The sequence below is a fragment of the Jaculus jaculus genome, chromosome 17, assembly GCF_020740685.1.
Source record: "Jaculus jaculus isolate mJacJac1 chromosome 17, mJacJac1.mat.Y.cur, whole genome shotgun sequence".
In the NCBI taxonomy this organism is placed as follows: Eukaryota; Metazoa; Chordata; class Mammalia; order Rodentia; family Dipodidae; genus Jaculus; species Jaculus jaculus.
In genome coordinates this window covers 52,070,952-52,083,332 of record NC_059118.1, presented here as the reverse complement: position 1 = coordinate 52,083,332, position 12,381 = coordinate 52,070,952, and the positions used below count along the sequence as shown (strand labels likewise).

At 43.5% G+C, this 12,381-nt stretch overlaps 1 protein-coding gene across 6 annotated transcripts in view; it reads right to left on the bottom strand.

The window, feature by feature from the left end:
- The window catches only part of Kif13a (kinesin family member 13A), a 213,424-nt gene that overhangs the window by 103,776 nt on the left and 97,267 nt on the right, over positions 1 to 12,381 (bottom strand). For all 6 annotated transcript variants that reach the window (XM_045136321.1, XM_045136320.1, XM_045136323.1 and 3 more), the window contains exon 4: positions 7,703 to 7,763. In XM_045136321.1, coding sequence (XP_044992256.1) covers positions 7,703 to 7,763 — 61 coding nt within the window. The remainder of the gene's footprint in view (positions 1 to 7,702; positions 7,764 to 12,381) is intronic.

The window sequence follows — 12,381 nt, the reverse complement described above, 5'->3', positions numbered from 1 at the left end:
AGAATGTAAGAGCCAAAGGAAGGGCAGGACTCCTTACAATGTGCTCCCTCCAGACACAAAATGGACTGGATATCCAAGACCTCAAAGTGCCTGATACTACCTACACAAGACCATCATAAGAGGAGGAAAAGATCATGACATCAAAATAAAAGAGAAACTGAGAAGGGGAGGGGATATGATGGAAAATGGAATTTCAAAGGGGAAAGTAGAGGGGGAAGGGAGGGTATTACCATGGGATACTTTTTATAATCATGGAAGTTGTTAATAAAAATTAAAACAAAAAATAGACTGATGTAAGAAAAATAAAGCATATATATAATTTTTTTTCCCAAGGTAGTATTTGACTCTAGTTTAGGCTGAGTGCGTACTTATTCTGTAGGCCCAAGCTGGCCTTGAACTCACAGTGATCTTCCTACCTCTGCCTCCTGAGTGCTGGGATTAAAAGTGTACACCACCATGCTTGGCTACATTTATTATATATGTATTCTATATGTAAATATACATATGCATATTCTTTAAAAAATCAACATTAGCTTAGCTCATTTATTTTGGACATCTCTACAGGCCAAGCTGTTCTTTATTATTATTATTATTATTTTAATTTTAATTTTTTTTGAGGTAGGGTCTCTCTCTAATCCAGGCTGGATGAAGTTCACGATGTAGTGTGGTCTTGAACTAATGGTGGTCCTCTTACCTCTGCCTTCGAGTGCTGGGATTAAAGCTGTGTGCCACCACACCTGGCCCAAGACTAGGCTTGTTCTTAACTGACTACCACATGGTCAGTTGTCAGATGCACAAGCACCCATCCATGCAATGTAGGTCTACTGCAGGCCAGATGCCTGCAGCTGGCTACTTACTCCCTAGGCTCCCACCAACCTGTTTTTATAAGGGGTCAGTTGTGTTTGCTCCTAAACTAATTTGTGTCAGTTGAACATCTCTGTGACTATGTAATTTAATTCATAAATGCAAAAAAGTTGCTGATTGATTTATTTGAGAGGGAGACAGAGATAATGAGTGTGGTTGCATCAGGGCCTCCTGCTGCTGCAAACGAACTCCAGATGTATGTGCCACTTTGTGGATCTGGCTTTATGTGGTAACTGGGGGTTTGAACCTGGGCTGTCAGGCTTTGCAAGCAAATTCTCTTAACCACTGAGCCATTTCCTCCGTGAGATGTTAAGACTAATATCATGTCACTCGGTTGAAAATTCAGCTCTATTTTCAAATGCAGTATTTGGCTTTTAGAATTCTGATTTTTATGCCCATGTTTTGCTTCCTTGCTGTTCTTTCTCTGGTTAAACAACAAATCATCCCTACCTCTGAACGCATACGATAGCCATGAGGGGAGCAGAATTAATCATGGCTGCTCTGCCCACGATATAGCCTAAGTGGGCGGAGCTCGGGCGCCCCCGCCCAGGAGCAACAATGTGAGTAGAGTCAGATGAGCAGCCCTCCCCTCAAGTTCCTGGGCATGAGGGATGCCTGAGAACACATGACTCCAGCCAACTGAGCAACAAGCCATGTGGAAAGGGCTGTTATGTCATTCCTAAGTCCACAGTTGGGAATCTCAGGCCAGACAATGTCTTAACCACACTGACCTCTGCATAATCCACCATCTGGCTGGTTTTTATATCTGCAATGAGAATTGCAGAAAACCAGGAAAAAAAAAAAAAAAAAAAAAGAACCAGTTACTACCAACATGGCTCATTTTAGGAAGTGTGTTTTTTTCTCCCATGTACTGATCACTGCTAAGAAGGTCTTAATTGGACTTGGGGAGACAGTCAGTCAGTAAGATGCTTGCCTCACAAGCCTGGAGACCTGAGTTCGAGCCCCAGAACCATGTAAAAATGTCGAGTGCAGTGGCGCATGTCTATAATCCCAGTGCTGAGGAGACAGAGGCAGGAGCATCCCTGAGGCTAAGTGATGAGCTCCGGGCCAGTGAGTAAGCCTGTCTCAAAGGAGGTGGACAGTATTTCTGAGGATGATACTCAAGTTGTCCTTTGTCCCCACCACACGCAAGTATCCACATGCACCTGCATACAACGAACATGCAACACGTAGGCATATACATAAAAAAATAATGTCTTAATTGCAATTAGAATGATGTGAACATTTACTAAGACTGCTCAAGGTGATCAGTATAGACTATAATGATGTCATAATCTTTAAAAAATATTTATTTATTTGAGAGAGAAAGAGGCAGAGACAGAGAGAATAGGCACACCAGGGCTCTAGCCACTGCAAAGAAACTCTAGATGCATGTGCCATCTTGTGCATCTGGCTTATGTGGGTACTAGAGAATCGAACCTGGGGCCTTAGGCTTCACAGTCAAGTGCCTTAACCATTAAGCCATCTCTCCAGCCCAGTGATGTTATAATCTTTAACGTCTACTTATGAACATACGTATGTGACATTGGGGAAGGTGTGGGCTTATGCACAGTACTGTACCTTAGATCCTAATTCTACAGGCTGCTTACTTGGATTTTGTTTCTTGCCTCTTAGTGCATTTTTTTTTTCCGCTTAGATGCAGAAGTACCTGCCAGAAAACACTGCACAGACCCATCCAAAGGGCAACAGGAAAAGAGATGCTTCAAATGTACAATGTTCAAAGCTTGCTTCAATGCAATGCAAATGGCTTAACAAACAAGCCTTTGATTGCCTCTGAGACGTCTTCCACAGCTGTGCTGCCCATATCAAATGGACGATTCATGCTTTATCAGAGGCTTGAGAGGACCTGAGATCACACTGGGCGATATCTTCTCCTTAACCTCACCTCCTTGGGATCTCCTCCTTCACCTCCTTGGATCCACAGATGAGGAAAAAGAGACTGGTAGAGGTTATTTTTATCTTGACCAAAGCCTACCAGCTGTAGCAAAACCTGGTGTCTTAAATCCCAGTCCAGGCTTTGGAGTCTTTGTCTTGCCTAGTTCCCCAGCCCACTGCCCTTCCTGATAGTGCCTCCCTTCTTTGATAAACTGTCTCTGTCACTATCACTTTAAGTGAAACCAACACCTAAATAAAAATTTAAATAAACACCCCAGCACATGCATATTCTCTCCATGTACTGCTTCTGTCTGGTTCTCATTGCAGAGACAATGACAAAAATGAGGATAAATATTAAGCGAGAGCATCCTGTGAGCTAAGTACATTGTTCATTACAGTAGCAACACAAGCCTATGAAGTCAGAACTGTTGTTACTTCTAACATGTGACGAAGCAGAAGCATGGCGAGACTCAGTAATATACATAGTACAAAGGTGGGGGGACCGGGGATTGGGACCCTGATAGAATAAAGAAAGAGCCCACATTCTCCAAGCATACCTCCAACCTAGAACTGAATGTCTAGTCACTCAGCCATGGAGGAAAGGCTCCTGTGGCAGCTTTTAATGACCCACATAACATCACTGAGAATCAAACCTCTGACCTGCCAGGTGACACTTACCAGTCCGCGTATCTCCTGATCTTCCCTCCCTCTCCTATGAGCACTGACCCCCCTCTCCTGCCAGCCCCACTTCAGACAGCAGCGCTGAGAGCCCCGCTCAGCATCAATGGAGCCGTTATTCACGGGGCCTGACAGATAGGCTGTTTTCAGGAAATCTGTGCTTCCCCTCTCCATTCCCTAGTTCCCAGCGGAGAATGAATGGTGTATCTTAATCTTTCTATTCACAGTTAAGAATCACTACGTCTTTTAAATGATGAAGACGGAAATCAGTTTAGCACAGGAACTGATCAACTAATCTTCAAGTAATGCAATTACCAGGAAAATTATGTGTAATGGATAAACAGCCTAGAAAAACAACACAAATTTTACTTTTTGCTAAGAGGGACATTTGTATCATCATGAAGATATCTATAGAGTAGGAAAAAATTGTCCCAGGCATTATAAAGATTCATCGTCCTATGAGTCAAAAGATCTTATGTCAAGGTTGATGGGAACATGGTTATTCAAGTGATCATACAACCACAACTGGAGTCAATTTTAGGCTATTAGCATATTAAGTATTTTTATCTTTTAAAATATTTCTGAGCATAGTATTTGGAGAGCAACAGACATGATTCAATCTAATGAAGCTATATCTGACTAAAAAGGAAGTTTTGGAACCTGACCTCCACTGCAGTAGACACTGGGGCTCCCGTGGTCTCTGTGGAAATCGTGGAAGGTGGGTGTTGAGGAGACACTGGGGTGCTCTAGTCTCTGTGGATAATCATGGAAGGTGGGTGCTGAGATACAGCAAATAAACAGAAAACAATCTTCCTTAAGAATGGTTTTGGGCATATCTTGTCAACAGCCCCATTTTCACCCCATTTCTTCTTCACTTCAACTTTGGGAAAATCCTGTCATCCCAGCTGCAGTGCGCCTTCTGCTCAAGCCCAGGCTAGCACGGTGCTCATCCCACTCCCTTATGGGAAAACGCCAATGAACATCTTTTGAGACACCTCCCATTAATCAGCATGTGAAGGTTCCTAGTTAAGACCTAACACAACCATATGCACAGGTACAATCATTTCCATTTTATAGAAAAGATGTCACTCAGGAAAAAAAAAAAAAAAAAAAAAGGAACCAAAGCACAGTTCTTGGGTGTTAATCCAAGCCTGACATCAAAGACAAGGGGCTTGACTTGGATCTACATCACTTCCTCTTGTTTGGATTTATATTCCTCCTTAATTACACCCTTCACATAAATTTTTAATTTGGAAAATAAAACTTACATTCATTTCTGTGCTGCATAAGAGTTGATATCTGCATACAATGTGGAGTGGCTCAATCAGGCTATCTAATATAAGCTTCACTTCAAATACTTAACCTTTTTATTTCTCTCCCCAGGCTCAACTTTTATGCCCTCTGTGATGCCCTCCAAGATTTTCTCTGCTTGGATCCCATAGCACTTAAAACTTAGAAAGTTCAGGTCCAGCATGGTGATGCATGCTTGCACCCTAACATTCAGGAGACACAAGCAGGAGGTTCATAAGTCCAAGGCCAGCCTGCTCTACACAGACAGACTATCAAAAATGGAACCATGACATACCTACCCACACAAAAAGCCTATAAAATTTAGAGTTGAAATAATATATCATTTCCCCCTTTTCCTTTCCAATTTTTTTAAAAAGATTAATTACTTAGTTGCAAGTAGAGAGAAAGAATATGAATGAATGAGAATGGGTGAACCAGGGTCTCCAGCTGCTGGAAATGAACCCCAGATGCGTGTACCACTTTAACCATCCAGCTTTACATGGGTACTGAGGAACTGAACCTAGGTCCTTTGGCTTTGCAGGCAAGTTCCTTAACCACTAAGTCATCTCTCCAGCCCCAACCTTTCTAACATTTTGAAAAATTTCTTAAGGGTTTCTGCTGCTGTACACGCACACAGTAGGAGCTTCATGAATATTAAGGACGTCTTGAGGTACTGAAGAGGATGGGGGAGTCACCAGCTGAGGGTACAGAAGGTGGGCTGGAGCTATACCACAAGGGACTTAAACGCAGTCCTCACCTTAGAGTTTATTCAGCAGGCCTGAGAGGTTTGGTGAGTATTTCTGCACACGTCCTAAATATCAACTGTGCGGAGTGGAAAAGGGCCTTTGTATATATACCTGGTCTGTCCTCATGTGTCCTGCAACTATAGGAGATGTCTCACTTCTAGTGCTGATTTAAATGTAAGGGCACACATTCAGGACAAAATACATATGTAATACTAACAGTGACAACAATAGGCTTCAGACTCTAGAATTTATTATCTATGATTCCAAAAGGACAATGAAAAGACTTATTACAGGAAGCTGTGAAGGTGGCCAAGCAGTTAAAGGCTGCTGGTGAGGCTCAGTCCCCAAGCCACTTTGCTAATCAGAATGCAGAAAGTGGCCAAAATGTCTGGCATTCATTTACAACAGCAAGAGACCTTCACATGAGCATATGCTTGCACACACACACACACACACACACACACACACACACACTTTTAAAAAGAAAAACCTAATTATAATCAACATTGAGAAGTAGTTCTCCTTTTACTAAATTATGCTGCTGAAGCTGCAGAGGAGAGGCTGGAAAAGGCTCATTCACACTGTACAGGCAAGAGAAGGATCTTCTAGCTCACGCAGAAGAGCTTTTTGAAACACATATCACTTTCTCAGTAAGTTTGCTCTGTGTGACAAGAAAAAGCTGGCGATAAACAAAACTTAACTTTCTGCATATAACTTCTCACCTCCAAATCTTTAAGACCTACATTTTTCATTTCATTTTAACATAAATAAGAAAAAAGTTCAGCTGATGTTTTTAGAAATAGAGGAAACACTCATTGAGATCAAGTATTTGGCTCAAGAGATCTACTGTGCACTGTGGTGACTAGAGTTGTTAACTGTGCAGTGTCTCTGGGACTAGATTTTAAGTGTTTTACCCGAAAAGCAGTGTGGGATAAAATGTATTTTAGTTAGCTGACTTAGCCATTACCCAATGTACATATTTCATTTCTTAAGTTTAGAAAGATTTTATATAGAGATTATGGGCAAAACTTAAGAGAGGGGAGGAATGCAGAACTCTTTTTTGAGATAATGCAAAAGGGGATTCTGGAAAATGGAAAAGCCCCCCAATATATATATTTCAAAATATTTGGCTCTGGGCTGGAGAGATGGCTTAGTGGTTAAGGTGCTTTCCTGCAAAGCTAAAGGAGTCAGGGTTGATTCCCCAGGACCCACATAAGCCAGATGCACAAGGTGGCACATGCATCTGGAGTTCATTTGCAGTGGCTGGAGGCCCTGCTGAGCCCATTCTCTCTCTGTAAGTAAAAACAAATTTAAAATTCTAAAGAAATATTCACTTTAACACAATAACATAGGTAACTTTTATCAATTAAACATTAATGAACTAGCCAAAAATAAAAATACTACTAATAAAAAAAATAATGAACTAGCTGGGCGTGGTGGTGCATACCTTTAATCCCAGTACTCAGGAGGCACAGGTAGGAGGATTGCTGTGAGTTTGAGGCTACCCTGACACTACATAGTGAATTTTAGGTCAGCCTGAGCTAGAGTGAGATCCTCCCTCAAAAAACAATATAAAATAAAAATAAAAATTAATAAACTAGATGTAATGTTGAAGGGCACAAAAGAAGAGACGGAGCCAAGACTTTCTGCTCTCAAACAGACGCTGCTGCCCTCTGGACCGCAGCACTTGAGACCGACGTCTGGAAAGGCTCAAGAGTCGCTGTGCTACATAAGTAGATCAGGGCATTCCCTGAAAGGGGACAAGGAAGGCTGGCAACTGAAACCAGTAGTTCATATGACCATCACAGCAAACCACCATTCCCTCCCCCACCCCACCCCCCGCCCCTCAAGCTACCGTTTTGGGCTTGCTTCCAATTCTTAGGACATCTCTGGTGACGGCAGAAGCCCGATGAGCATGAGCTGCTCTGGTCCTTGTTAGGTAGCTGGCCTTCAACTTGAGGCAGCCATCCTGCCTCAGCTTTCCCTGTGCTAGGGTTACAGATATGCACACACTCAGCTTATAATGAGGCTTCAAAACATTGCCAAGGGCATTTAGTAAGTTAAGTGGCAGAGACACATTTTGAAGCCAAATTTCACTGACTTCCAAACCCACATGTTAGAATTTGAAGGTGTGGGTGTGAATTAAGTGGGAAAAACAAAACTCCAGAATAGTTAGGGAAAATAGATAAACCGGAAGGAGCGAGAGGCCCAACGGAAAGCCAGCTTACCGGCATATTTTGTCGTGTTTGATTCATCCATGGACCAAAAGCAATAATCAAAGGCAAACACCTGAAAGAGAGAACAGACATTGGCCTTGAGAACTAACTTCTTATGAGTAAATCAGGAAAAATGTTCGCCGAAGATGAGATGATGTCATCAGTGTGGTGAAAATTGTACTGGGTGGGTGTGGTTCAACTTCTGGAATTAGAGTGAATTCATAGAAAATTATTATTATTACTAGTATTCAGACCATACCCAGATTAAAAATAAAAATGAGAAAAAAAGAACTGTCTCTCTCCACAATACACTGGTATCTGCCAAAACTTGGCAGTTGGATCTCCCATGCCCCGAGAAACACTAAAGTGATCCATTTCTACTGACACCAGTTCCTTCTAGTTCCCATGTCACTCCCTGCTCCTAGCACAGGGAAGTGCCACATTCCCCCCCTTTCCCAATCTTGGTCCCTTTCCCTTTCCTTTCAGCTTGCAATCTTGGACCCAGGCTGCTAATGAGCAATCTGCTCACACAGGCATTAACTTTCCATATAGCTTTTTTAAAAAAATATTTTATTTATATTTATTTATTTGACAGAAAAAGAGGGGGGGAGAGAGAGAGAGAGAGAGAGAGAGAATGAATGGGCGCACCAGGGTTTCCAGCCACTGCAAATAAACTCCAGATGTGTGTGCTCCCTTGCACATCTGGCTAATGTGGGTCCTGGGGAATCGAACCTGGGCCCTTTTGCTTTGCAGGCAAATGCCGTAACTGTTAAGCCATCCCTCCAGGCCTCCATATAGCTTTTGAATGCGAACCTTATGCTTATGCCGACTGCAGGCTAGCCACTGCTACCCCCACACACTACCACCTGGGCTCCAGCCAATCTTAACTGCACAGAACAATGCTTCCTGAAGGGTGTTCCAAAAACACTGCGAAGCCCATGAAAAAAGATCAATCATGTTGGACATAGTGAACATGCCCTATTTGAAATTCTTGGTATAATTCTCAATATTGAGAGCTCTGCAAAGTTCTCTAGTAAGAAAACTCAATTGTTTGGCTATTTTTATTTTCTCCTATTAATTTTGGGGTGGTAATCCTTTCTGGGGAAATCCGATTAACACATCTTGAAATAGTGCTTCTCAGTACAGTCCTTAGTGAAGTGGCCCAGGGGCCGGGGCAGCCTCCTTCCTGGGCAGGAAGCCCTTCCTCCTGCAGTGTAAGAGACGGGGTCCTCCCGGGTCTACATTTCCAGAGAATAAGTCCTGAGGGGACACAGCCCACGCTCACTGACTCACATTCCAGACTGGGCACCTGCAGGCCCTCCTAGGTTACGCCCTCAAGTTCCTCCTGCCCAGTACAGCTTGTTCTTATCTTGGCATTACTCGGCAACCACCCTCCTTCTTGTTCTCTTCTTCACTTACGCCCTTCACAACGTTCACTGTCTTCAAGGACCAGGAAGCATTTCTTAGTTAAAGCTAAAGGAATTCTCTTTCCCCTTTCTAAAAGCTCGTAACACTGTTAATTTGTTTCATGATTTTTATCCCCATTATTCTACTTTCCTGCAGCTTTATATATGATCTGTGTATGCTTTATCTCCACATATACACTGAGTTCCTTGAAGCAGGAACCATATCTAGTTCATGTCTGAAGACTTTCATATTCATAGTGCTTGCTTTGGAATGACCTTTTGAATGACTGACAGCACTGAAACTTTACAGTTAAGCAGGTACTTTCTACTTTACAAAGACTAAGTTGGGGCTGGGAAGATGGCTCAGTGGGTAAAAGTGCTTGCTGTGCAAGCATGAGGAGCTGAGTTCAATTTCCAGCGCCCATGCAAAAAGCTGGGCATTGCTGGGCATACCTATATTCCTTGTGCTGAGGGGGCATAGACAGGAGGATCTCTGTTCAGCCACTCCAACCTAGAGAATGCAAACTCCAAGTCCAGAGACAGACTCCATGTTGAGGGGGAGAACAACTGATGTATACCTCTGGCCTCCACATGAGTGCAAAGGGGGCACATGCATCTGCACACCCATGTACATGTTTGTAAATGCACAGGCCAGATGCTGATGTTGAGTAGTGAGACAGGGTCTCTCCTTGAGCCCAGAGATCACTGACTCAGCTAGTCTAGCTAGCCAGCTTGCCATGGGGACCCCGTCTTCACCTCCTGTGTGCTGGGATCGCAGGCAGGCTACCGGGTGGTGGGGGTGCTGAGGCCTCAACTCATGTTCTCACACTTGCATGGCAAATGCTTTTACTCACTGAGCCATCTCCCCAAACCTGGTTTATTTTGTGGGGGAGGAGGGGCACATTTCTAACAGTTAACACTTTAAGTCACATTCTCTGTTATTAAAAAAGATAAAAAAAATCATTTCCTTCAAAGACTCCATATCTTAGAGAAATATTTGATTTTAGGACTAATGTTTTTAAAAAAATTTTTGTTTTATTTTTATTTGAGAGAGATAGAGAGAAAGAGGGAGAGAGGGCGGGCCTGAGAATGAGCCTCCAGCAAACGACTCCAAATGCATGCACTACCTTGTGCATCTAGTTTATGTGTGTACTGGGGAATGAGGCTCGAACGGGGGTACTTAGGATTCACAGGCGAGCGCTTAACCACTAAGCCATCTCTCCAACCCAGGACTAACTTATTTTGTTACTCCCTTAGCTTATTTCATTATTCATTAAAAAGCTGCTCGTATTTTTTTTAAAACAAATCTTTTTTGTTCTTTTTTTAAATTTTTATTTGACAGCAACAGACAGATAAAGAGGCAGAGAGAGAGAAAGAAAGAAATAGAGAGCATGGGCACGCCAGGGCCTGCAGCACCGCAAATGAATTCCAGACGCATGTGCCCCTTGTGCATCTGGCTAACGTGGATCCTGGGGAAACGAGCCTTGAACCAGGGTACTTAACTTAGGCTTCACACGCAAGTGCTAAACCGCTAAGCATGTCTCCAGCCCAAGCCACTTATAGTTTAAGTGAGGTATGGGTGAGAGTTAATATTGACCCAACCTAGCATCACCTGTGTGGGATGACTTTGATTAGGTGCATGCAGGCAGAGTCCTGGGCTGTATGGAAGGAGAGCGCTGGCTGAGCACCGGCATTCATCACGCTGCTTCCTCCCTGTGGACAGAACGTGAGCAGCTGCCTCAAGCTCCTGCCGCCATGCCCTCTCCACCAGGTCGGGCTGCAACCTGGAGGGGCAAGCTGAAGAAAGCATTCCTCCTTTACACTGACTGTTGTCAGGTATTCTGTCCCAGCAACAAGAACTTGACCAATATGATGGGTGATGGGGGACATCTGAACACCTGAATATAACTGAACAAGTAACTTAAGAAGGCTGGGCCACAGTGATGGCAAACTAACAAGAGAAGCAGGTATAAATTATATTTCACCAACACTGACCACCCACCACTGTTGAAAGGATTTGGGGTAAAGATGGTTATATTTTCCAGCTAGAGAAACAGCTAAGCTTACAGACATTCTCTGGTAATTTTTAAAATCTGAAAGCTATTGTCTTCAGAAAATTCAGCTCCACCTTCTCAGAACCCACGGCTTCCTCCCAATCCCCATTTGTACAGCGCACGCCAGCCCTGAACTCACTGCCGCCTGCTGTGACTGCTCCGCCCACCTCAGCTCTAGCATTTTCTGAACCAATGAACGAATGCTGTTTCTAATAAGGCAGACGTGTTGGTGACACACATCCTGAGGTAATGGTGCTCCAAGGTTTGGAAGCCATATGCTGCACAAACTCTAGGCTTATGTGGAAGTATGATCTCTGGGGGTGTTTCAGCAAAATTCCGTTTGCAGTTTTAGAAAAATGCAAGGCAAATCTTGTAAGCTCCTTAGACCAGAAGGCATCAGCGTTCTAAGGAGCGTGTCTGTAGTCGTTCCTCGAACCTACAGAAAGAACGCGCGAGCCAGTGGCGGTCCTAGTCATGGGGAGGCTGAGGCAGGAGCGGACACATGTTCTGTCCTCTACTTGCTTAGAGTCTAATTTAAAAAACAAAACCAGAAGCAAAAGACATGGTGGTACACTCCCGAAACCCCAGCACTTAGGAGGTGGAGGCAAAAGGATCAGAAGTCCAATACCAGCCTCAGCTTGGGCTACATGAAACATTGTCTCAGACAAACAATAAAAAAGGCAAAACAGAAAATAATTTATCCCGAAAGACCATGCAGATGTTGTTTCTCAAATCATTTTCATAAGACTCACATCCCTCACCCAGGTGGAAAGTGATTTATCGAATGGGGATATCTCCCAGTGACTTGTTGGCCAGGGAGGTCCCTGAGGCTCCCCAAACATTATAGGCCATTGCCAAGGCCTTTGGTTTCCCACCAGCAATAGATGGTAAGACCCTCTTGCTGAAGACTCCATATACTGGGGCTGCAAGGCCACTTAGAAATCTTACTGGATCTGAGCTGATAACCTCCTCCATGTAGACCAGCTGACAGAAAGCTGGAAGAAGCCATTCTACATGTAGTTCAATGGGAGAAAGAGATACCACCAGTGAAGAAACTCAACAGTAGACACCGTAAGCCTTATAATTGGTCAGCCAGGCTAAATGAGCCAACAGGTGCAATAGTGGCACATCTGTTGTGGTGGAAACCAACTGCCCTCTAATTGGACTGGAGGCCCACTCCATGGGAAGGGAATACCCGATACTGGAAACTTAAAACAAAGGTAGTCATGAG